The following is a 26,913-nucleotide window of genomic DNA, read 5'->3' as shown; positions in this document are numbered from 1 at the left end:
GTGACCCAGGAAGAGAGGCGCGCACCCGTGTCTGGGGATGGCGCAGAGAGCCTGTGTCAATGGGGCCCTTTATGTGCACGTCTGCAAGTTCAGCACTCAAAAGGTTATTTCTTCTGCAGTATTTTGCCTGCAAGTAGGGTGGTCAGCATAGGGGAGAAGTGTGTCTGCATTCCCTGCTGTAGGAGTAATATGCTTATGCAAGATAGACCTTTGTAGAAACATCGTTTCAGCAGAAAAAAAAAATAATGAGGTGCTTCCAAAATTAGCACTTTAAAGGAGATTCAATCACATTCTACACAACTGAAAGATGTAAAGAAATTAGGGGCAGAGAGAAAGGCATCAATTTTGTGAAAGTGGAGGATTGAGCCTTCACAGGGAAAGATGAAAGAGAAAGGTTTATTGAGGCTGGAGGAGAGATGGCGGAGAAAGAACTTCGCGAATTGGCAGGTGTGTGAAGGGACAGCGCATGATCAGGCAGAGCTCGCTTTTATGTGTTGCTTCTGAGGGCATCATAAAAGGAAAGAAAGTTAAATTGTGACAGGAGACGAGTCGAGAAGATGGTGAGTCCCAGGATCTGTTACCACAAGAGGGATGAGAAATGATGTTCTATGTGTTGAGATTAAGTAAAGAAAAAAAGGCAAGACTATGAGAGAGAGGAGAGGGTGCAATCGTACTTAACCCCGGGCCAATACATACAATAATATTATATGAAATATAATCATTGTCTCATATGAAGCAACAACTCTGTATAAGACTTTCCCCTAGCTCTTCACGTCATCTTGGTTAATTTTTACAACATTTCCATGGGCGATAGGTACTATAATCTCCATTTTCAGAGCTGAAAAAAAAACAAGGCTCTGTGGGGGCAAGCAGCTTGCCCGAGGTAACATTACTAGTAGCTGGGAGCTCCGTAACACCAAATCTGAGTCCTTCTGCCTTCAGAGCCTACGTCCGCTGCCCCACACCGTCTCTCAGAGGCAATAACATGTCTTTTGGCAATTTCCTTTCTCTTATGAATTGTTCTTCAGTTTAGATTTCTCACCGTATCCTTTTCCCCCAAACAAAATAATCTCAGCCTGACAAGCGGATTATAGCACCTTGTTGGTTATGTGAGCAACCGCGTGTATGCGTCTGCTCCGTACAGGCTCTCTTCCCTTCGGAGCAGACTCAAGTGACGTTGGGGCAAAGGTGGGTAGGGAGATGAGGAACAAAATACCCATCTCTTCTGGCTTAAATGTCACAGCTGTATTGATGTACAGACACACGCACTGTGAGAAAGCAGGAGAGAAAGATCCAGGGCCTTCTTGGAGCACAAACCAAATCAGGCTGTGGCTAAATCCACACTGACTTGTGAAGACCACTAGAAAGAGCATATGAAAAGGGATGAGCATACACTGGTACTCAGAACAAGGTCATTTCTTCCTTTCTTTTTTTTTTTTTTTAAAGATTTTATTTATTTATTTGACAGAGAGAGAGAGAGCACAAGCAGGGGGAGTGGGAGAGGGAGAAGCAGACTCCCTGCCGAGCAGAGAGCCTGATGTGGGACTCCATCCAAGGACCCTGGGATCATGACCTGAGCCGAAGGCAGACGCTTAAACCACTGAACGACCCAGGCACTCCAAGGTCATTTCTTCCTCAAAGAAATATTACTTATAGTGTCCTGAAGGGCAATGGGGGAGGAAAAACCACCTGGAGATCAGAAATGACCATGAACCAATGGACAGCCAGCACCACCCCTACCACAGTCTATCAGTAATTCAGAGGCAGAAGAGACAGCAATAATATATGTTAGTTGCATCTAATTCAAACTGTAATTTTGGCAGTATTTCTAAGCTAGTGTGTATTCATTCAAAGAGTGCCTACTCTGTACCTAGAGCTGGGGAGGGGTAAGAAGAGATGAACCAGAAATAGTTCCTGCCTGAAGGAGCTCAGAATTGGTAGGGAGGGTAAGACAATGGGTACACATAATTAAAAAAAAAGTTGGGGCACCTGGGTGGCTCAGTTGGTTAAGCGACTGCCTTCAGCTCAGGTCATGATCCCAGGGTCCTTGGATCAAGTCCCGCATCGGGCTTCCTGCTCAGCAGGGAGTCTGTTTCTCCCTCTGACCTTCCCCCTCTCATGTGCTCTCTCTCTCTCTCTCTCTCTCTCTCTCTCTCTCATTCTCTCTCTTTCAAATAAATAAATAAATAAATAATCTTAAAAAAAAAAATAACACAGTGATTAATGTTACAGGAACATCACCCAGTAAGGGCTGAGGAGTCTCAGAAAGGAGGAAGGTTTCCTCCTAACCTACAGGATTAGAAAAACAAAATGCTTCATGGAATAGGTGGTAGTTGGGCTGGCCTTTGGATAAGCAGGAATTCCGGGTGGAGAAATGAGGGATGGCAGTGGGAAGGCAGAGAAGAGAGAAAGGCCTTCCATCTAGTATTTACCATAATGCGGCCAGAGGACTGCCTGTGTCAGAATCTGAGGAGGCCGTGTTTGAACTACATCTTGAGAAACCTGTAGGATTTCCACAGACAGAGATGGAAGGAAAAGTATTTTCCAGAAAGAGGCCATGTTCCCTCCTCTAAGATCTTGCTGTACATGCGCAGTTCTTACTTAGGCAGCCACTTTGTTCCCTTGACCTCCCAGTTCCTTATCATGAAATGGCTGTCACTCATTCACCCCAAAGTTGGTTGCCGTATGGTCGGAAGTAGAGGCTCCGACCATTCAGAGAGTGATATCTGTTACTTTTCTACTGCTTTCAGATTTCGGACTTTTAATATGCTCAGTTTAAGTGCACTAAACTCAAACAGAAACCACTGTTCGGGGCTGCCTCCCGTCATCTATGTGGTCTCAGGAATGGATTCGCAAAGCAGAGTCTACGGACCACCTGCCTCCGAGTGGACAATGGGGTCTGCCGACATGCACATCCCGGGACCCCACCCCAAAGCCGTTGAGTCACAATCTTGCAATTGTTGTCTGAGGCTCTGGAAGTTCTCCGAGTGATTCTGAAGCGCACTACAGTTGGAGAAACCTTGAGGGGGGAGAGCGAAGGCGCGAAGGCAGGAGAGCACAGGGATACTGTGAGTAGAATCTGATGTGTGTGAATGGAAGAATGTGGGCCTAGAAAGGTAACTGAAGCTACGGTGTGGGAGGCCTTCACTGTCTGAGGCAGGGGACTGACGTGTATTCCTGGCAACAGGGAGCCATTCTTTTCAGGGGCAGAGTGAAGTGGGGGAGAGCCTGGAGTCTGGACTCACTAGCTACATCACCTTGGACAAGGCTGTTAATCTCTCTCTACCTCAGTTTCATCATCCATAAAATGGGGATACTCATCATACTCATCACACAGGGTCATCATGGGAGTAAATGAGTTCATGTCGATAAAGTATTTAGAACTGTGACTGGCGGGGTGCCTGGGCGGCTCAGTCGGTTAAGCAGCCAAATCTTGATTTCGGCTCAGGTCATGATCTCAGGGTCGTGAGATCGAGCCCCACTTGGGCTCCACGCTGAGTGTGGAGCCTGCCTGGGATTCTCTCTCTCTCCCCCTCTGCCCTTCCCCACCCGCTGCTTGCATGCTTGCACTTTCTCTAGCTCAAAAAAAAAAAAAAACAAACAAACAAACAAACAAAAACCTGACTGGCATTAGTAAGTACAATATGTGTCAGCACAATTTTTTTCTTAAAGTAAGCTCTATGCCCAACATGAAGCTTGAACTCATGACCCCAAGATCAAGAGTCACATGCTCTAGTGACCGAGCCAGCCACGTGCCCCAGTGCAAAGATTTCTAGGTAGAGGCGTAGTATGGTTAAGGCTGTCTTTTTGCAAGATTAAGCTAGCAGTAATGTATAGGAGTCAACTACCCATCTCCTATTAGCAAATCCTATCTTTTTTTTCCCCTCTAACTCAGTGGCTCTCAACTTTGGCTGCACATTGGAATAACCTCCCTCACCTTCCACCCCTAGCCTGGACATAAATCTATCAAGGGAATTCCAATATGCACCCCTGGTCAAGAAGCAATGCTCTCAATATGTTTCAGATTGGTCTGTTTCTCATTCTTGAGTCCTCACCCTACGCAAGACGTGGTGCATAGGTCCTTTTCCTGCATGATCTCATTTAAACCTCACAAGCACTTGGAAGTAGGTGCTAACATCATCCTCCCTTTAAAGATTGTTAGCAAGGGTGAACTCACTGCTCATGATTATCCAGCTAGAAAGTAGCAGGACTGGGCTTAGAGCCGAGGCTGCCTGGTTCCAGAGGCTCCAGTCTGAACCACTACTGTCTACTATGCCCCTAAACCAGGCACCTGCCCTCCCACGTGACATAGGCTACTGCGCTCACCTTCTTCCTGGCCTCTCTCCTTGCTTTGCTGCCTCCCTCCAATCAAGTGTGGACACAGCAGCCACTGAGATCTTCCAAGACATCCACTGGTTTGTGTCATGCCCTTTTCACAACCTTCCAGTGGCCTCCCAAGGTACTTAGAAACTGAAATACAAACTCTATCCCATGGCCTTGAAGGTCCTACATGGTCTGACCCCTGTTCACTTCTCCAGCCTCATCTCCAGCCAGTGTTGACTACAGTCACTACAGTCAGCTACAGTGATCCTCAGATGCTTCAAATGCTCTGAGCTCTTCCTTGCCTGAGGCCCCTGAATTTTCTTTTCTTTCTGCCTGGAATGCTCTCCTCTCCCCACAGGAGCTTTGAATGGATGGCTCTTTTTCTTCTGTCAAGTCTGAGCATAAATGTCACCTCAGAGAGGCCTTCCCAACTGCTCCATCTAAATGCTGTTCACTCTTATTTTCTATCTTAGTCCTTTATTTTCTTCATAGTACTTACATTGTTTCGATTTCTATTTACTTGTTTGTTTATTATTGGTCTTCTCTGGTAGAATGTGAGTTCCATAAGAGCAAAGAACCAATCTTCGCTGCTATGTATGCCACATATGGTTGTAGAGGGTGTGTACTGCACAAATGTGCTGCACCGAAGGGGGTGCATTCACAAGGATTTTCTGGCAAATGGCAGTAAAGTCTCTTAAGTAAAAGGGTTCTCTCTGTAACTTGCGTAAAGATGCTATATAGTCTGGCAGTACCCGGTATGTTTATTCTACTTACCAGTATGTATCTAGCTTCTAGCACAGGGCTGAGCCTACAGTAGATGCTCAATAAATATGTTGATTGGATGGAAGGAAAGAAGACAAAATTAGACTACTACTGGAGGGCAAGCCAGAAAGGAGAGGGATATAGAAGACAGCTGACAGCTTTAGTAATTTGAGAAGAGGCAATAAAGGAGAAATGAAAGGTGATTATGTTTGATCTTACAGGGAAAAAAAAAAAAAGGCACCATTACCAAAGATAATGGAAAGCAAATAAGAAAACACTCGCTTGAGAAGACACTGATGCCATTTTGGATAGAATTTGAGAAGACGATGCCTTCTGCCCTCCATTTTGCTTTTCCTGCGTTTGTCACCATTTGACCGTAGGGCTTTAAAGAAGCTACCTAAATTTGCCCTGCCCGGTGTCCAAAATGGTCAGATCAGGGCTTTGCAAGGCCCATTCTTCCTGTTAAGGCTGTGCGTGGAAATGGCCTGCGTTTCACAATACAGTCACATCGAGGCCTGGTTAGAAGGAATTAAGGGAGAAGCGACACAGATACTCACTTTCTCAGTAGATGACACTCACTCTTTCTCTCCTGCCACACGCCAGGGCAGTTTCTTTCAGCTGGTGGCCCTTAAAATCAGTGTTTCCTTCCTCCCTTTTGCGAATGCACTGCCCTCCCCGCCCCCCCCCAACCCCGGCTAAAACCTGAGGCCACCATAGAAAATTCCCTTGCTTACGACACTGGCCAGGCATTTCCCTCTCTTCTAAGTCCTGCTCTCCAGAACGGCAGCACCCCTCTGTCTCGGGCTATGGGACACATACCTCTGCACACCCGGCAACAGGAATCCGGAACAGAGACTGGGAACGCACAGGTTAACTTGGGGCACGTCTTGAGACCGCAGTACACATTCCCCTCCTGCGAAGGAGAAACAGAATTGAAGGTCAAGAGCACCTGGGATGAGTAGGGAATCCAAACATTCCTCTTCTTCCCAGTGTTCTCCCATGGTTAGTTCTAGACACTTCCTAAATGTCATTATGCTTTATTTTTTTTGGTTCACTCTTTCTCCATGCCAGAGACCATGTTACTGAAGAGTTGGCCCTCCTCTTTGGACCTCCTGGTCAAAGATGGTACAAAAGCAGTCCGTGTAAGGGACGCCATCGGCCTGCCAAACCCCCAAATATGGTCTTGCTCCTCTCTTTTCTGTTCGTTATATCCTCTGGTCCCCATCACAACCCAGCTGGATATTGGGATTTCAGGGAATGCAGATTTGCATGAGAGCCACCTTTTATAACACTCCAAACCGGGGAGACAAGTTCTCTGGGGTAATACAAAACTATACAAATGATCTGAATGGACAGTTCAGTTCAGCACAAGGCAAGGGAGAAGAGCAAATTTACCTGCTATGTCTGTCTTTACATACTTTCCTCTCCCTAAAGTTCTATGTGCCAAACATCATTCCTTAAACCTTGTTCTTTTCTTAAAAATATTTTATTCATTCATTTGAGAGAGAGAGAGAGCATGGCCAGTGGGAGGGGCAGAAGGAGAGGAGGAAGCAGACTCCCCACTGAGCAGGGAGCCCTGACATGGGGCTCGATCCTAGGAGCCCGAGATCATGACCCAAGCCGAAGGCAGACGCTTAGCCGACTAAGCCACCCAGGCGCCCCTAAACCTTGTTCTTAGAAGCATATTATTCTGGGGCTAGAAGGGTCCCTGAAAAGTCATTAGGAAGGGAAGGCCACAACCAAATTCTCCTAAACTACCGAGATACCATATTTTTACTAAAAGTCCCTAAGGGAGGAGATTCTAGAACTTCCTTCAGCAATCCAGTGTTTAATGCCCTTACAGGCAAAAAAGTTCCTACGTCAAACTGCATTCCCTCACACTTGAGTTGAAACAGCCATTTTCTTCCATTTTCTGGTTCTACCTCTTACATTCTCTGCACTGCACAATTCCATGAAGATATAATCAATATACTTTATACCTAAGGTATATACAGTTCTTCTGACAAGTAACATCAGAGGAATAACCATGTTTTGCTGAGACAGTTCTCACTGCAGGGCATCAGGGGAAAACTGGTTGGGAGGATACACCAGAGATGGGAGCCAAGAGATAGCCCCATTTTCTTGTGAATTGGACTGAGTGGCCTTAGATGGCATTGATTGCTTTTCTGCTCATGGCATCCCCAAGGCTTCAGATAGTTGAGTCCTTCTGATAAAGGCTTTGCTGGGGTGACTATTTTAAAAGAGAGGACAGATCAAGACCATCAGCACATGTTTGTCCATTTAAGCAGTCCTAAAGCTTTAATAAAGACCAGGATATGATTGGGTCTGATTTCCTTCACACAGGTCAGGGCTGTTCAGGGTTCACGAAAATCAGGGAGTCTGGATTGACAGGGAGGCTTAGGATTTAAATGCAATTTGTCTTGGGGCATCCTGGGTGGTTGAGTCGGTTGAGTGTCCAACTCTTGCTTTCAGCTCGGGTCATGACCTTAGGGGTCGTGAGATCGAGCCCCGCATTGGGCTCCATGCTCAGCAGGGAGTTCGGCTTGAGATTCTTTCCCTCTCCCTCCGCCCCTCTCCCCGCTTGCTCTGTCTCTCAAATAAATCAATCTTTAAAAAAAAAATAAATGCAATTCGTCTTCCTTCCAAACACCTTACAGTGTCGGCTCCAAGTAAAGGTGTAAACACAGGAGGAGCTCTGGTGTTGGGGTAGGGCCAGCAGGGACATTAGGACGCCAGGTCTTACCGAACAGCTGCACTGGGTGCACTGATTGGGTTGCCGGTTCTGAAAGAGCCCTTCAGCCACGAACAGCTCACCGTGTTGGTAAGTGGTCCCGTTGTACTCACACGACTTGCTGGTCACCTTATTGTTTGCCGGGGGTAGGGAGTCTTCTGGGACAGGGTGGAGAAAAACCACACCGAGTATTGGCATTACTGCAAAGAATTTCATAAATCCCGACAGCAGATGGGGCTGTACCGTGTAGAAGGAGTTAAAAGATAATCCCTGATTCAGTGGCTGATAAAGCAACCAGACAAGGACGGCAATGGACATGACCATCCATCTATTCTTGCATTTGTTGAGCATTTATTGAGCGCCTATTATGTGCCAGGTACTGTGATGGGCACTAGAGAGAGATCAGAGAAGGATAAGGGCTCCTGCCTCCACGGAGCTAAGAGACCAGGCGAATAATGTGTTAACTTGCCCGGAAAGAGGGAGTCCTTTCAGAAGAGGAACCATCTATTATAACTACCTTGGTAACTTCACCCCCTCCCATGTTTTATATCACTTGGCGTGCGCTTGTATGCTTATTCCAGCCTCTGGAGTCCTTGCCTTTTTTTTTTTTTTTATGAAATATAGTTGACACACAAAGTCTTTGCTTATTTTTAATTCCACCACCAAGATCATCATTCCCCTCCCACTCGTTTCCACCTGCTGATGTCCTGTCTGATTTTGAAGGCTCATGAAAAGTCCCTTTTCCTCTACGAAGCATTCCCTAATAGCTCCAGCCCACAACCTGGCTCTCTCCAGACATGTGATTTCTGAAGTGCACAATCCGGCACTTGAATGTTACTGTAACTCCCATTTGTGACTCGTGGTCACCTAGCCAACAATTTAGGAAGAGATTTCACATACATTATTACAAGAGAGCCTCACAACAACCCTATCAACCAGGTAAGGCAGATCCTTAACTCCATTTTTCACTTGAGGGTAACAAGCCTCTGAGGTTGACTTTTCCAAAGTCCTGGATGTAGTAAGTGATGACCCCAAACTCCATCTTCTTTCTGTCAACTTATGTACACATGTGTAAGGTATCGCTTTTTAAGGACCGGGATGCTGCCTTACAGAGTCTCTCTTCTCTGTGGCATCTAATGCAGGGTTGCCCTGTAGCAAGAAATCAATGCACCAATGCGCTTGGTGAGCTGACTCTAATGAATGGTCTCAAGATGTCTTTTTACTGGGCTTCCTGCAAATGCATGGTGTATATGCACGCGTGTACACCCTCATGTACTTGCACACACACACCCAGCAATGAACAAGCCCCCAGATTAAACTCATCACTGATGTGCAAATGCACAACAGATATAAACGGGGCTTGGAAAGTGCCCTTTGTAGAACAGTGGAAGAAGGGAAATCAGGGGAGTGGTGTGTTTCATTAGGGGAAGGCTTAGACAGTTAGACCATCCTTTCTTTCCCATCAGGCAAAAGTATAATGCAAATGAGTCCATCTTATGGGTTAATTATACCTCAATACATCTGTTTAAAAAAACAGAATGATACTCTGGTTTCTCTTCAGATCGTATAAATCTTCCGCTTTTTGAAAAGAAAACAGAATGAAATGATTCTTAGGATGTAGGTGAAAATGATAAAGGCTAATGGTAATAATAGTAATAATAATAATAATAATAATAATAGCTAACATTTACTGAGCCCTAATTGATATGCAAGGCACAGTGGTGAATGCTTTTCCATACATGATTGCATTGGCTTTTACTAGTAACATTCTGAAATGGACACGGTTATGCCCATTTTGCTGATGGGGAAACTAAGGCTTAAGAAACTAACTGTCTTGTCCCAGGTGGCACAATTTGTGAGCTACGGTAGCACCAACATCTGAACTGATGTCTGACTGATTCTAGAATCTTCCATCCTGGCCACTATCAAGGAGGGTGTTAATCACATCAAATCTGTAACACGGGAAGGGACTATTTAATTTAAAAACCTAAACCAGTGGAACATGAAGGCTGTGTTGTCCCTCTAGAATGTTTTGGCCTACAATACCCAGGAAACCGCTTTCACACTTATTTTGGCTTCAGCGATTTGCATAACTAACGCAATTCTATGCTCTGCTATATAAATGGATCTAGCTGCAATTTCTGAGTACCTTACTCCTTGGGTGTTAACTACTTACTAATGACTCCTTACAGGATACAAAAGTAGTTCCTTAAGAAAAAGCCTTAGGGGCGCCTGGGTGGCTCCGTCGGTTAAGCATCTGACTCTTGCTTTTGGCTCAGGTCACGATCTGAGGGTTGTGAGATCAAGCCCCACGTTGGGCTCCACCCTCAGCAGGGAGTCTGCTTGAGATTTTCTCTCCCTCTCCCTCTGCCCCTCCCCCTGCTTGCACGCTCTCTCTTTCTCAAATAAATAAATACATCTTAAAAGAAAAAAAAAGAAAAAGAAAAAGACTTAGCTCCTAGTGAATGTTTAACTCATACCAGTTGACCCTAAGTCCCTGCTTCCGCCCACAAGCACACACAACCAGACAGCTGCAGCTGGTAGACAGGAGTGAAACTCACTGGAGAAGGGACAGGGGCAGGCCCATTCACCCCCCTGGGCTCTAATTATACCAAATCTCAGGATTTTGTGGTGAAGGAAAACTGGGATGACCTACAAAAGAATATCTACCATGACTCTTGCAGGAGTTGACAGATCTTTGGAATGCCAAAAGAAGAAAAAGAAGGTTGGAATTATTTTGCCTCAGAAGAATGTGGATTGATTTTTGAAATGGGCCTTCTACCAAGGGATCAACGGGGAAGCAACTGCAGGGAGAGGTTTTCCAGTGGAATCATGACCTTGAGAGTCTTTCTTGCAACAGTCGTCAGAGTAGCCTGGCATCGAGTCTATTAATCTACTCAACAGGAGATAGGGAGAACGCGAAAGAGAGAAAGACAAAACAGAATCAAAGAAAAAGAAACCAATTATGAGCATGCTTACTGCTAGTTTTACACAATAAATTTATCTTAATTTCTTTCCATTTATTCTTATTTCATTCTTTTAATAGCCCTAACAGAGTGGTAAGAGAATTACAGAAATGAGGCTACTGACATCCCAAAAGATTTGGCCCATGCCACCCAGGTACTCAACAGGAAAGCCAACTCAGAAATAGAGTTTTCCTGTCTCGAAGTTTGTGCTCTTTTTACAGAGTGGGTGTTAAACATTGGCAGACGGAAAGGAACGGAAATCCATACCTGGAAGAGATATCTGTGCTCCCGTGTTTACTGCATCCCAAGCTCGTCGTGGCATTATTCACAATAGCCAAGGTAAAGAAACAGCCTAAGTGTCAGTCAGTCAATGAGCTGATAAAGAAACCGTGGTACATATATACAACGGAATAGTATTCAACCTTAAAAAAAAACATCTCGCCACTTGCAACAACATGGATGACCCTGGAGGACATTATGCTAAGTGAAATAAGCCAGATACAGAAAAAAAAAATTGCATGGTCTCACTTTTTGTGAAATCTAAAAACACATCAAATATATAGAAGCAGAGGGTAGAACGGTGGTTACCAGGGCCCGGGGGTGGGGGAAATGGGGAGATGCTGGTCAAAGGGTATAAAGTTGCAGTTACATAAGATGAATAAATGTCTAGAGATCTAATGTACAGCATGATGAGTATTATTAATAATACTAGGTTGTATCCCGGACATTTGCTCAGAGAGCAGATTTCAGGTGTTCTCCCCACAAAGTAAATGGTAACTATGTGAAGAGATGATGCTAATTAGCTTGACTCTAGTAATCATTTCAATACATATACATATGTATATCAAATCAGCATGTTGTACATCTTAGACATATACAGTTTGTACTAAAGGAAAGAGTTGTTTTTTTTAAACTGGGAGGTAGGATCACGGAGTCAAAAATCCCAGCCTGGGTACCCACTTTTCCCTTTGGGCCCCAATTTTTCTATCTAAGAATGGGATGTATGGAAGTATTGAATCACTATATTGTACACCTGAAGCAAATACAGCACTGTATATTAACTACACTGGAATTAAAATAAAAAAAAATATATGAAAAAAGGCACCCCCAAACTTAGTGGATAAAAACCATAAAAACCCCAAATCATCATCATAATAAATTAATTAAATGGGCATGGACACAAGTGTTAGCTGCACAGTAAAGTGGAACAACAAGGCCCTTACATTCCTAATTTATAACGCAAAGTAAAGAATACACGCTCTCAGAAATAAATAAGTAAGTTGGAGAAGTGACTTGTAATCTGCAGTTTTATCAAATAAAAATGGGTAGTTGCTTCATAAAAAAGAAGTGGGACATGGGACTCAAATCTCCTCTTGCATCTTTAGAAGGCCAACACAGCACGTGGGGCACCACAGAAGCAAGGAAGGCCACCTGGTACTCTACGCTCTCCCTTCCTAGATTTTCCAAGGTGGCTGGGCTCCTAACCAACTATCCTTGGAACACATTTGGTATTCCTGGCTGAACACGGGCAGAAAATCAGTCCAAAGCAAAGCTGGCCTCAGGGCCCCTCAGGGGAATCCTACTCTGAGGAGGAGTTGGGACAAAGACATCGTGGGGTCAGCAGACAAGCGCGAAGCCACGTGACTCCAGTTGTGCTGGGAAAGAAACTGTTCCTTCCGTGCCCCCCACCCCCCATTAGGGATGGTCTCACGTGTAGCAGAACTATGACTTCTGGGGAGCTGGGAAAAACACTCCCCCTATCCTCAATCTCTCTCCCTGCCTTCCATCTCACTGGTGCCTAAAATGCCATCACTAGAAGTCCATTTCTTTGGGGTAAATGGTTGCCCTTTTGCAATCAGATTTTATAACCCCAGTATTTCTGTGAGAGGTTACACACTGTCCAGAACATCTCAGTATGAATAACTTTGCCACAAGTTTGTTATGCTTTGTTTTTTGCTCTTCAGAGAAACTGGCAAATGTTACCAAGAAGTCTGTGGTCCTATCCCACTTCCTTTGGTACACCATTCTCTCCCCTCCTGGCACTGGCCTTCTTCCCACCCTCCAGAACCCGAAGTCCTCGTGCTGGCTGCTGACTTCTCTACTCTCCCTACCCCCAAATTTCTATTTCCTTAGCAGGCCACTTCTTGGCAAGTCAGAAAGGCTGCTTGTATGTCAGGAGACAAATCAGCTCCCAGTGTTTATGAGAGAAATGCAAACCTCTCCAGAGCTCCCAGGGATCAGTTGCCAATCTCCTGGACTCCAAGTCCCTCCCTTCTCTTGCCCATTGCTACTGTTACTCGGGTTCCTACTTGACTCGATGGCTGAGCCTGGTGCTAATGTTTCCAGTCTGGTTGTCTGTCTTTCTACTGGTGTGGTCCCAGCACATCTGCAGACCATGTTGGAGGTATGGTAGAGAGGGAATTTAGAGATGAAGATAGCAGGCTTGAAGTAAGAAGTTGTCTTCCCTTTAACTACAATGAGATACACACACACACACACACACACACACACACACACACACACACACACACACACACACACACACCCCAACACAGAACTGTATTGTCCAAAGGGTTTGACCCTAGATCTCAGAATCACGAGAAGGAAAAGGCCAAAGGGCAAGGAAGGAAGTCCTGAGATAGGGTGCTGCTGGTAAGCAGTGTTTTCAGCTCTGTCTCAGATCGATGCAAACAAAAAGAATCGAGCCTGGTCTCTGGGGTCTGCGAACATTATGTACAAATCCCGGCTTTGACATGTCTTTGATCTGTGACCTCGGGAAGGCTACTTGATCTCTTTGCACCTTGGTTTCCTCATCTTCAAAATGAGTATGTTATCTACCTTACACGGCTGTGAGGCTTAGAGAGCATTTATTTTAAAGCCCCAAAGTATCTGGTACACAACAATGCACACAGCAAATGGTAAGTCGTGTCGGTATAGAAAGAAGGCCCACAGAAGAACATAGAGGGACCTCCTTGTTTCCATGGATAACTGGACAGTTAATTAAATGGTGATTGCTTTGTGCTTATGTGTATGGTAGGTGTTCTGGGGATAAAGACAGTTGAGAGATTATTTTCCTTCTTTTTTTTTTTTTTTCCTTCTTCATTCAACATCTACTTATGGGGATCTTTGACTATACCCAGCACAAACAGGTCCTCAAGCCTACCTTGAAAATAGTTGGTACCATGCTAGGTTAGAGCTACAGAGGTAAATACGACATGTCCCTGACTTCAAGGAGAATCCTGCTCTCGTTGGAGGGGCTGGCATTAAAAGATGTTAATTGTTAACATATTTAGATAGCTTGTAAAGAGGTTGAGGTTGGGAGGGAGGTCAGATTATCGCCAATTGCCAAACTATGTCCAACAGGAAGAAATGTCACCTGCATCACGAACAAGGCAGGTTAGACACTAGAAAGTAATCCTTCACTGTATTTCTCATTCCAAAATTCAGTTTGAAGAGTTTCTGTTGGGGAAAAAAAAAAAAATTCTACTTAAGGCCAAAGGCTAGACTAGGTGACTATTTCAGGCCCCTTCCAACCATAGAAAATCAATCCTACCAAGCTGGTCACAGCTCTCTACTCCTACTCGTGGGACAGATCCTAGCTAGGACTCTGTGTTCCCAGTCCGACCACAACGAGATTGTTCTCTCCTCCCGACTCTACTCAACACCTCTGCGGAAAGTGGGAGCTGGTACAGCGCTTTCTAAAACAAATTGTTTTAAAGTGTGTAAATTTAGGCCGGTTTTTAGGCCTTGGCCCAGATGGGAAGAAAGCAGACGACTAAGGGTGCTCGTGGGAAACCACTTATGCTCCTCCAAGGAATGCTGCTGTAGTGGAGGGAGGGACAGCTGGGTGCTGCATAAAGCAAGCATGCAAAAAATCCTGCAGAATGAGTGCATCCTAAACAGTGGCTGTGTCTAGTCCCCTTCCAAAAAGGAATAGTGCTCAGCTTCCGAGGCCATGTGGGTTCAGGTGAGTTTTTCTCTGGGAGGCTTGCTAAGAGCAAAGGTACTGCTTCAAATGGGTCCAGCAGCCACACAAGGGATGCCTACCATTTAGATTTCTTCCTTTCAGTGCTCCAAACCCTCTTGCCTCTCTTTGCCCTGGGCCTCTGTAAGTGGTGACTTAACTGTACCTGCTTTCATGGAGTAGAGACCTAAGATTTCCAGATCTTCCCCAAACTGTCCTCCATAAAAACTGAACTCTTCTCTGGCCCACCACCTTGAGGTCTTGGTAGGGAGGCTTGGGACTCATCTCATTATTTCATACCAAGGTGCTAATGGAAGACAACGTTTGAAAACAGGTTATTTTTGTAGATAATGAAATTGTTACATGGGCCCCTGATGCTTTATCCATAATGAAGCTGTAGAGCATGAGGCAAGGGGTATGAAACCTTCCAGAACTTAGGGCTTATGTGGGGGAGATGACTGAAAATAGAGCCTCCAAGATCTGTCCTACTGGGAGGAGTGGCCTGACTTCTGAGTTTCCCATTTGGGTCCAAATTCCAGCTCCACTATTAATTAGTTACCACGTATTAGCTGAGCAAATCACTTCACCTTACTGAGCCTCGGTTCCTCCATCTATAAAATGGAGCTGATATAGGACCTACCTCATAGGTTGTTGCGAGGAACTAACAAGATGAGATGCATAATGTGCTTGCCACAGGACTGGGTGCGTATTAATGTTTAGTAAATACTGCTATTGTTATCTTACTATTAGCTATAAAAGACAGAATTTCTGGAAGGCAGGAAGTAGGTTGCTAAGGTAAGAGATGTGGGGCTGCCTAATCTTTATGGCGGGTGCCTGCATTAGACTGAATGTTTGTGTCCTCCCAGCCCCACAGATTCATATGTTAAAAAGCTAATCTCCAATATGATGGTAGTAGGAGGTAGGGCCTTTGCAGAAGACATGAATAGAGATTCTTCCAAAGAAGAGGGCGCCTGCATGGCTCAGTCGGTTAAGCATCCAACTCTTGATTTTGGCTCAGGTCATTATCTTAGGGTCATGAGACTGAGGCCCGCATTAGGCTCTGTGCTCAGCATGGAGTCTGCTTGAGATTCTCTCTCTCCCTCTCCCTCTGCCCCTCACCCTGCTTGCACTCTCTACCCTCCCAAATAAATAAATAAAATCTTAAAAAAAAAAAAAAGAAGATGGGGCACCTGGGTGGCTCAGTTGGTTAAGTGTCTGCCTTTGGCTCAGGAGCCCCCATGTCGGGCTCTCTGCTCAGCGAGGAGTCTGCTTCTTCCTCTTCCTCTGCCCCTCCCCCTGCTCATGTGTGCTCACTCTCTCTCTCTCCCTCCCTCCCTCTCTCTCTCTCTCAAATAAATAAAATCTTTTTTTTAAAGATTATTTATTTATTTGACATAGAGAGAAACAGTGAGAGAGGGAACACGAGCAGGGGGAGTGGGAGAGGGAGAAGCAGGCTTCCTGCTGAACAGGGAGCCCGATGTGGGACTTGATCCCAGGACCCCGGGATCATGACCCGAGCAGAAGACAGATGCCCAACGACTGAGCCACCCAGGTGTCCCCCAAATAAATAAAATCTTTTAAAAAAGAAGACATACAGATGGCTAACAGACACATGAAAAGATGCTCACTATCACTCATTATCAGGGAAATACAAATCAAAACTACAATGAGATAATCACCTCACACGGGTCAGAATGGCTAAAATGAATAACACAGGAAATAACAGATGTTGGCGAAGATGCAGAGAAAGGGGAACCCTCTTACACTGTTGGTGGGAATGCAAGCTGGTGCAGCCACTCTGGAAAACAGTATGGAGGTTCCTCAAAAAGTTAAAACCTAGAACTACCCTATGCTCTAGCAATTGCACTACTAGGTATTTACCCAAAGGATATGAAAATACAGGTTCAAAGGGATACGTGCACCCTGATGTTTATAGCAGCAATGTCCACAATAGCCAAACTATGGAAAGAACCCCAATGTCCATTGACTGATGAATGGGTAAAAAAGTGGTACATGTATACAATGGAATATTATTCAGCCATCAAAATGAACAAAATCTTGCCATTTGCAACAACGTGCATGGAGCTAGAGAATATAATGCTAAGCGAAATCAGTCAGAGACAAATATCGTATGATTTCACTCCAACGTGGAATTTCAGAAACAAAACAAAGGAGCATAGAGAAAAAAGAGTAAGAGAGGCAAACCAAGAAACAGAGTCTTACGAACTATGAGAGACTATGGACTCCGGGAAACAAACTGAGGGTTTCAGAGGGGAGGGGGGTGTGGGGGGATGGGTTAGCCCAGTGATAGGTATTAAGGAGGGCACGTATTTCATGGAGCACTGGGTGTTATACGCAAACAATGAATCATGGAACACTACATCAAAAACTAACGTTGTACTGTATGGTGACTAACACGACATAATAAAATTAAATTAAAAAAAAAAAAAAGAAACAGAGTCTTAACTACAGGGAACACGCTCATGGTTACCAGAGGGGAGGTGGGTGGGGGGAAGGGGGAAACAGGTATTGGGGATGAAGGAGCGCACTTGCTGTGATGAGCACCAGGTATTGCACGGAAGTGCTGAATCACTAAATTGTATACGTGAAGCAAATATTGCACTGTATGCTAACTAACTGGAATTTAAATACAAACTTGAAAGAGAAGACAAAAAAGGAGGTGGGGCCTTTGGAAGGGGTTAGGTCAAGATGGCAGAGCCCTCCCGAATGGGATTAGTGCCCTTATCAGAAGAGACAGGAAGGAGATGATCTCTGTTCTCAGCATGTGAGGGAATAGCATGAAGGTGGCTGGCTGTAAGCCAAGAAGTGGGGTCTCACCAGACACCACATCTGCCTTGGCACTTTGATCTTGGACTTCCCAGCCACCAGAACTGTGAGAACTAAATGTTTGTTGTTGAAGCCACTCAATCTCTGGTATTTTTGTTCCAGTGGCCCAAGCTAAGACAACTGTTTTCCACTGCCCTGTAGAACTTCTCAAAAATGGCCAGATTCTGAGTGGTGACTAGACAGTCACCTCTGAGCCATCACATTCACCAAGAATCCTTTTATGACCCTGCTCTGGGCTGACTGGTGGCGCAGACCCTTCCCACTACAGCAGAGCTTCCAAAGGTGGCAAGTCCACTCTGTCCCTAAACTCTCTTCCCTTTTGCTCCGCCCGAGTGTCTGACATGGCCCCAGGTTCAAGCATTAGTTAGAAAAGGGCTTTACCTTTCCCAAAGGTTTAATGAGTTCACACTAGAGAGTATCAAAGACTGGAAAGGAGTCCCCCAGTGAAGAGTAAGGCCTCGGGGCAGGAAACAAAAAAACCACAGTATGCTACCACTTCGCACCCACCAAGGATGGCCATCATAAAAAAAAAATAATAATAATAACACCAAGTGTTGGTGAGGATGTGGAAAAGATGGAAGCCTCATCCACTGCTGGCGGGAATGTAAAAAGGTCAAATGGTGTAAAATGGAAAACAGTCTGGCAGTTCCACCAAGTTCAATATAAAGTTACCACCTGAACCAGTAATTCCACTGTTAGGCATGTACCCAAGAGGAGTCAAAGCTGGGACTCAAACAGATCTGGTACGTGAATCTTCACAGCAGCATTATTCACAATGGCCAAAAGGTGAGAACAAACCAAGTGTCCAGCAGTGGATAAAAGGATCGGTATATCCGTTAACAGGGCAATATTATTCAATTAGAATAGATCACCCATGATGGACTCTGAAAAACAAACTGAGGGTCCTAGAGGGGAGGGGGGTAGGGGGATAGGTTAGCCTGGTGATGGGTATTAAAGAGGGCACGTTCTGCGTGGAGCACTGGGTGTTATGCACAAACAATGAATCATGGAACACGACATCAAAAACTAATGATGTAATGTATGGTGATTAACATAACAATAAAAATTTAAAATAAAAGAATAGATCGCCCTTGAAAACATTAGACTGAGGAATAAAGCCGGTCACATAATGTATGTTCCCACTTTATGAAATGGCCAGAATAGCCAATCCATAGAGACAGAAAGTAGATCAGTGGACGCCAGGAGCTGGGGGGAGGTGAGGAGGTGGGGGTGACTGCCAGTGGGTATGAGGCTTCTTTTGGGGGATGAGGAAAATATTCTGGAAGTGGACAGTGGTGATGGTGGTAGTATCTTGTGACGACACTAAACCCAACTAAACCGTACACTTTAAGAGCGTAAATGGTATGTGAATTATATCTCAATAAAGCTGTTACCAATAAAATGAAGCCACTAAACATCCTACAGCACGGACACCAGGGGCTGAGTATCGGAGTGGGACGGGGCCTGGACAAATAGAAGGTGCTGTGTGAGCTGATAGGGAGGCAGGCAAAGAAGGAAAGGTAAATGAAATAGAAAAGGAGAACCCACAAAGGGGTGGGGGTGGGGTAGGATGGGGAGGTCAGTCCCAAGTCATAGTTTTGTCTGGTGTCCTGTGGCCATGCCACAGGGTACCCACCTAGGGAGACGGGGAAGGTCTGCCAGACAGCCGAGCGAAAGGAGGGGGCCAATGGCAGGGAGGATTTCCCCGCTCGGAATCTTCAAGAAGACTGAGTTCAGGCCCACACCTTCGGCAAGACTAGTGGCCTCCCTACTCGCGCCCCCGGCCCCCCCCCCCCACAGTGGGGGCCCAGGCCAGGAAATTCTTGCAGCAGATTCAGGAGATCACTCTGCAGCTCAACACACAGACATAACACTCTGTCCCAAGCAAGAAGGTGCCGAGTGAGAGGAAACCGTCATCTGCCGGTCCAGCTGGAGAGCAGAGTGGAAGAAAGTGCTGAAAGCTCACACCCTGGTATAATCCTGCTTCTTTCCTCCTCACCCGGAACCCATCTGTGGGCTGTTTTTCATCCCACTTCCCTTAATGTTTCAGCTGTTGGCAGTCAGTAGCTGACCCTGCCTGGATATGCCCTCTTGTCGGACAGATGCCGGGAAGGATGGCTTGAGGAGAGGGTTTGAGCCAGAGAAGACCACGTCTCTCCGCAGCAAGCACTGCTGGCAGCCCGGGCATCAGATCTGGGGGTGGGGGTGGGGGCGGGAAAGGCAGGGCACAGGCCTTCTTGGCTGGCTGGTACCACTGACTTGCTCCATTCAGTCTGCATCTCTGGGCCTCGGTATCAAAAGAACTTGCTTGCATTTGTGAGTAGGTGTCAATATTTGTCGGGGGCAATCATTTCATTTGCTTCTACTGCACAGGGATGTAGTGAGAATGTACAAGATTACGTTTTTTTGAAAAGGTTCGGGGAGACAGGAAGCTATACCCAACATAGCCCGTCGATTCAGATTATCTCCAGCTTACCAAGTGCATTCCATCTGAAGGCAAAAAGAGAATTTTCCCTGAGTCTGCTCCCATGGTCCAGGGTCCAGAGCTTACTACATCTCATTATGAATGGTTCGGCCAACTCCGAAAAGGCATCTCGGTGTGTGATTTGCTGCCTTTCAGATAGCAATTCTAGCCTTGCGGTGTCAGTCACCTGTCTGTGGGCAAGCGTCCAAGGCTTGAAGCTCTAGGTGGGGAGCAGCCTCATGGCATGACCCAGCCAGGGTAATGAAGCACATCGCAAAGATCCATCCCCTTGGCTCAAGCATGCTCTACTTCGGACCAGCCGGTCCTTGGCCCCACTGTGCTCCACGGCAACTTTGAGCTGGCTCATGCTAGACCCAAACACCCCCACAGACTACCCTTTGCTTCTTCATATTTTATCCAGCCCTCACTGTCCATTCCACACATTCTGATTTTCTGTACCAGCTCTGATGGTCTGTTTGTCTGTACCCTACAGTCTAACACCTGACAACAAGTGTACTGTTTGCTAAGTGATCAACAAGAACAAAGGAGGCAAGACTTACGTCTTGACTTCTCCATCTCCTGCTGGCTCCAGCCCTGGAACAGAGGCACAAACATTCACATTGTAATATAAGCTCACAGGCTGTGAGCCTATTATTAATTCCGTTAAGACATAATATGTGCCCAACCAGGGGCAAGGTTGTTCTTCACTTAAGTCCCAGAGAGCTGGAGAGCTAGAAGCATGACTCTTGATAGGGATTCTGAAGGAAGTTGCAGAATTTTGAATGTATGGGGGTATGTGCATTCTACCGAGAAGAGGGTCCATGGGTTCCATCAGCTTCTCAAAATGTTCCCTGACCCCAAAGAGGTGCCTCTGCTAGCTTAAGATAAAGGGAAGACCCTGTGGGTTTCACTTTAGCAGCACGGGAACTCTGCTGGCAATGCAGTCCAGGATCTAGGGTTCTAGGGCCCCACCTGCTCCTTTTCAGCTTTCTGTGTGCTGCAGAAAGCTTTCCATAATCCAATCTTTAGAGGGAACCTCTATGTTCTGTACTGTCAAAATGTCTTCTCCCACTTTACTGAACAGCTTTATCATCAGCTCTACTATTCAGCTCATGGACTATTCCAGTCTCATTACGTAAGCCTTCTAGAGTTTCCCATGTATATCACCACGAGGAAAGTAGAAATGGCCTCCTCTCTCAACAGATGCTGATGGGGGCCCAGAGTTGCCAAAGGGACCCTGTTAAGTAGTGCCAAAGCAAGGACTCAGACTTAATTTTACGTAGAGCCACAAAACATGAGGGCGAGGGAAGCCCACTAAAATCCAGTCCAACAACTGGGGAAAAGATCAAACAAAACCTATTTTCAGGGGCCAAGTCCCAAATCCCAAGTCTTCATCTGAACTTGAATTATGTATCCCAACAAGAACCCCCTTCTTCAGTGGCTCTGATAGGTTGCTCTTATTCCTACACTACTCTTCTATGGATTTTTAAAAATTTTTCTAATTACCCAATGGTGTAGAAATGGGAATGTGAAATCAACTCTTCTGCATGACACCGAATTGTTAATGACAGGTTTTGTGGCAACATGTCACTCACTGCTGTCCCCCTCTTTTCCCTAAATAAATTAAGAATGAGTTCTACTATTACTATCCTTTGGGAATTAGGTTTTTTGTTTTTTGGGTTTTTTTTTTTTTTTTGAAGGTCAATGACCCTTTGAAATGGACAAATTAGTCACTACCCTCAAACAGCATTTACAGAAACAATGTGAGGCATCTGGCTGAGACAGTGGGGAGCGTAGTCAAGCATTCCTTTGTATTGCCTACACCAGCATTTCCCAAGTCCGCTCTGCAGAGCACTACTAGTCTGCAAGATGCTCTGTGCAAACAAAATTCCGTGCTTCAAATAAAGTTGGCAGAAGATCCATAGTCTAGGCTCACAATATCCCTTCCAGCGTGTGAACGGATATCCAAAGTCCCATAGTAAAGGACCCTGTTTCACTACAACCCCACATTTTCTCTGACTGATTTTACTGAAACACTGTACCTTCTTTTTATTATCGAGGGAATAGTTATGAACATCCCGGGAAGACTTATAACTAGTTATTTTGAGGACCTGGATATCTGCCATCTCGTGGACACCAGGCACTACTGAATTCAGGCCCCTGCTCCCAACCCTCAGTCACTCAACCTTCTGCTAAGACCTAACGTGTTTCTCCCTAGATAGCTGTGTGACATTTCCTGAGCCTTTTCTTTTTCCTTTCCTTTCTTCCTTCCATTAGTGAGCCCTGTAAGACAAGAGAAAACACGCCCCAATGAAATACTGTTGACTTGAACCATACAGTTTGACACTCGCAACAACGACCCAGTGACATCAGGCACCAGGGAGGAAAGAAGTCAAGCTCAGGAGTTTGGATTTTTCCTGTAGAGGAGAAGAAGCCAATGATTTCCGCAATGAAGTTATTTGGTGAGATGAATATTTCTGAGAGGCCAGTCTAGGATGACTGGAGGAGAGACTGTGGGGTGGGAGGCAGGACCTGTCAGGAGGCTGGAGAAAGAACCCATTGTTATCATATTACATACTCAAGGAAGAAAAGAGGCATTCAGTACTTGAGGATTAACTGAGAAAAACGTATCCCCAAACACGCGTTTTGTTGTATTTGGAAAAGTGTTAGTGGCAGGCTTCAGAAAGTGGTCCCTGGAGGCCACTGGCAGAGGCTGAGGGAAGGTGGTGGCAGACGAAGGTTCCAGGCTGCTGAAGCAAGTCAGAGTGCTGTGAGGAAAAGTCAGTCCACCTCTTCCTGGAGACCAAAAGAGGCCGTTCATCTGCCTTGTCATGGAAGTACCAGAGGAAAAGAGAGAGTATCCTGTTTCCCCCTCATAGGAGACCCTTTAAGTATGGAAGCCAAAGTCCCTGCTGGGCCAAGGGTAACATAGGTAAGAGCGTACAATATGGAGAATGAAAAGGAAGTGTTTAGGGAACCCAGATTCAACAGAACTGCACCCCTGCTTGCCATGGGATGGCGACCCTTCCTCAGGAAATGGAGGCGTGAATAGTCAAGAAATGTCAAAGATCCTTGCAAATTTCCAGCTGGATACTGGGATTCTTCTTTTGACAGCCAGATGCCCATGGGAGGGCCCCTGCCCCCCCCCCCCCACTTTAGAGTGAAGCGATTATGGGTAATGGTGGTTGTAGAGGGTCAGAGATTAAGCAAGTAAATAAGGTTTGCTGCCACCTTTGGATTTACCAGGACTGGAAATCCATTATGAGGTTCGATCATTGGCTTGGGCCAGTGATTCTCAAAAGGCGGGGGGGGGGGGGGGAGTCCCTTCATTCTCAAGAGGACCCCAGGGTCTCTGGTAGGAGCGGTTTCAAAGTTCACACCCTGGCCCAGCGCAACTTGGGAACCACTGAGCAGTAATGACAGATGTCACCGAGAGAGGAGTGTGATATGTGCAGACACTTCAGAGGCAGAAAAGGATCTGCCAGCCATGGTTCCAGTAACGACAGCGGCAGCATCAATATCATTAGCAACTGGAATTTACTGACTTGTGCTTCCACTGAGCGGGCTCCATGTTCAGAACTGTACATGTTCATGTGCATTAGCTCTGTTCTCCCAAATGCCACCCCAGGAGGCAGGAGTTGCTATTATCTCCCTTTACAGGTGAGAACGCTAAAGTAAGGAAGTGATTGAACTGGAACCGGAAGCAAGGTGGCATCTGGCCCCGGAAGTGGGGCTACATTCTATTGCTTTCCAGATCAACACTGCGTTATTTGAAAGTACAGCTTGGCTAAAATAGCCACCCACACAAAATTCTGTCTGACGCTCAAATTGCTTTTCCAAAGATCCCCTCTTTGAAAAGAACCCCCTGCCTCGTTCGTGCTGGCCCTCTCTCTCTCTCTCTCTCTCTGGCACAGAGGAGGATCAAATATGAGGATCGAAAAGAAGCCCGTAACCACCTCACCTCCTATGAACCTCAAAGGGTCAGGGCCAGTGTGCCGAAGTGGGAGGGGGAGGCTACAAACCTGGGCTGTGCTTTCTTAAGAGTGGTAGAAAGAGGGGACCTTTAAAAACTGCAGATTGATTACCTTCTTAGTTACCGGGCCAATGAAATAATCTGGGAACAGAACAGTGCCCTCTACAGAACCAGAAAATGGCATCAATGGCCAGCTCTGCTTCTCACAGGTCACCCACCCTCTACTCAAAGTGTGGTAGGGGGACCAGCAGCATTAGGGTCACCGGAGAGCCGGTTAGAAATGCAGAATCTCAGACCCCCACCCAGCCCTACCAACTCCACATTTGCATTTCAACAAGTGTCCCAGTGATTCGCAGGCATACTAAAGTTGGAGAGGCAGTGCTTTAGGGCTTTGGGTTCTAGAACCCAACTTCTTCCGAACTTCCGGTAATACCCTAGAAATGGAGTCAGCTTCTCACAGGTTCATGAGGATTGAGAAGGCTTTTTGTCTTCCCAGTTCTGGACATATGCATGTGATGTTTGTTCCACACCGCCTCAATCTCTGCCCCATGGGAGCAGAAATGCAGGCAATCTTAGAACTGTGCTCCCTGCCACCCTTAACCTTTGTCTCCCACTGCCCTCTCTATGAGAAATGGCAAAATACCTTTAATTAAAGACCAGGATCCTGGGGGAAGTGAGGGTATCCGTGCAAGATCACAAATACTTTCAGACTACAGCAATGATTCTCAGCCGAGGGCAATTTTTCCCCCAGAGGGCATCTGGCAGTGTCTGGAGACACTTTTTTGCTGTCACAAGTAGGGGAGGGCGCTACTGGCTTCTAGTGGGTAGAGGTCAGGGATGCTGCTAACCATCCTCCAGTGCCCAGGACGGTGATTGACAACAAAGAATTCCCTGGCCCCCAAAGAGGTTGTGAAACTCTGGACTAGAGGAAATCATAAAAACAAATGATCTGACCCATAAATATTCAATATAAAGCCAGGGAGAAAAGGAACTTGAAAGGGCCTTCTCCATTCTGACCAAGAGCTGTGGGTTGGACACAAAAGCTCCAGCTGCCCTCGAAGGAGTGATGTCCTCCTTTGGCTTAGAGAGTTGAGCCCTTCTTTGACCTGAGGTTCTTCTCCAAAACCACCAAGTAATATCAACTGCTCTGAGGCCGCGATACACACCGAAAATCTCCCTCACAAATACTAATCTTCAAACTCAGCATTAAATAAAATGAGGAAAAAATACCTTTACCTCTTTCTTTCTGTAAGAAGAGGCATATACCATGAAGTAGTTAAAAAACTGAAATAGAAAAAACATGAACCATGAAGTAACTGTAAGAAATAGCAACCAGGGGCACCTGGGTGCCTCAGCCAGTTAAGCGTCTGCCTTCGGCTCAGGTCGTGATCTCGGGGTCTTAGGATTGAGCCCCAGGTCATGCTCAATGCTCAGCAGGGAGTCTGCTTCTCCCTCTCCCTCTGCCCCTCCCCCTGCTTGTGCTCGCTCGCTCTCTCTCTCTCTCTCTCTCTCTCTCTTGCTCACTCTCTCTCAAATAAATTTTAAACATCTTTAAAAAAAATACCAACTCATAGAGTTATCATAATTATTGAATGTGAGCATTAAAGGATTGAGTACCCTGATAGCCAGGGCAAAAAGCTCCCCTTTTAATGCCTGCCTTTTAGTTTCTGAGTGATTTAGGACCAGTCTAGGATTCAGAAGGAGTTGCCCAAGTCACTGATCATCATTTCACTGAATGTCATCTTTTTTACTTTTCTTCCGCTAGGACACACATTCAAAGCCTCTGTACCAGCAAGGATATAACTGCCTTCACCTACAAGTCGAGGCCGTATGAAATACAATGCAAAATATGAGATGGGGGGGGGTGTTGCCTTTACCTTTATTTATAATACAAGTTCTCTGAGGGCAAGGCTAGTATCTCACTCCACCAAAGCCTACGATGCTCTGTGAGGGGCAAACATTTCAATATTGAGAGGGTGTTGGTAAAGAGCTCAGTCGGAGACTCGGCAGCTCGAGCCCTTCCTAGGAAAAGTCACCCTTGCTTAAGACAAGTATACAGCAGTATACACAATGCTGTGTGCTCACCAAACCCACTTTCTTTCTCTCCACCCCACCCCTGCCCCCAAAACCCAGCTACACTGCATTTCGCGGCCTCACATGCAGGTAGGTGGGACGATCGGAATGCACTCCAGTCAACGGAATGTGGTGAGAAGTGACATAAACGTCTTCGAAGACTGACCTGCAAAACCTAATTGACAACCCTCCGTTCTTTCCCCTAGACTGAAGGCCACGCAGATGATCCCATGGAGGACTCCAAGGCCCTAGAGGATGCTGAGGCCACTACTCTGAACAGGATCAGGGTTACATGGAGCAGAGACCTCCCTCCCCATAGCCTCCTACCTCTGTGGTGTTCAGCCACTGCGATATTGGGATTTGAGAGCAATTAGCTTATCCTGACTAATTCTTTTGTCCTCATGAATACGTTCCTTCCTCCAAAACCATGGGCCACAAGTTTTGCTTTAACCTATAGTATTGCATTAATATCACTTTCTACCATTCACTTTTTACCTCCCGCTTCCATCTCGACAACTGCCCTCCATAGCTCTGAGGGCAGGAACCGCCTAGGGTCAGTATGTTTCGAACTTCCCCTCTGATTCAAATTCCCACTAAAAGCAAACCAAAGTGAAATCAAACCCAGAGGCATGGGGAGTCCAACTGTTCTCCGGCCTGCTGCCCAGTGGCAATCAATCCTTGGATCCAATGGCACACAGGATCTGGCTCGAAGGCCTGACTTTCTGTTCATAGCCGATCAACATAGCATTTTAAGGAATAAGTACTGTCCCAGGGCTTTTAGTTCCTAAGCTATTCCTTCATGCATCAATG

At 45.9% G+C, this 26,913-nt stretch overlaps 1 protein-coding gene across 7 annotated transcripts in view; it reads right to left on the bottom strand.

Moving 5' to 3' along the window:
* Window positions 1-26,913, bottom strand: part of CHRDL1 (chordin like 1) — a 114,670-nt gene that overhangs the window by 33,262 nt on the left and 54,495 nt on the right. For 4 of the 7 annotated variants that reach the window (XM_027609382.2, XM_027609375.2, XM_027609379.2 and 1 more), the window contains exons 5-6: window positions 7,829-7,974; window positions 5,905-5,998 (exon numbers count right to left, since the gene is read on the bottom strand). In XM_027609382.2, the coding sequence (XP_027465183.1) occupies window positions 5,905-5,998; window positions 7,829-7,974 (240 nt within the window). The remainder of the gene's footprint in view (window positions 1-5,904; window positions 5,999-7,828; window positions 7,975-26,913) is intronic. The other 3 variants (XM_027609376.2, XM_027609380.2, XM_027609381.2) reach the window with 1 other exon arrangement.

The sequence above is a fragment of the Zalophus californianus genome, chromosome X (assembly GCF_009762305.2).
Source record: "Zalophus californianus isolate mZalCal1 chromosome X, mZalCal1.pri.v2, whole genome shotgun sequence".
In the NCBI taxonomy this organism is placed as follows: Eukaryota; Metazoa; Chordata; class Mammalia; order Carnivora; family Otariidae; genus Zalophus; species Zalophus californianus.
The sequence above is the reverse complement of the archived record's forward strand: the minus strand, read 5'-3'. Positions and strand labels throughout refer to the sequence as shown.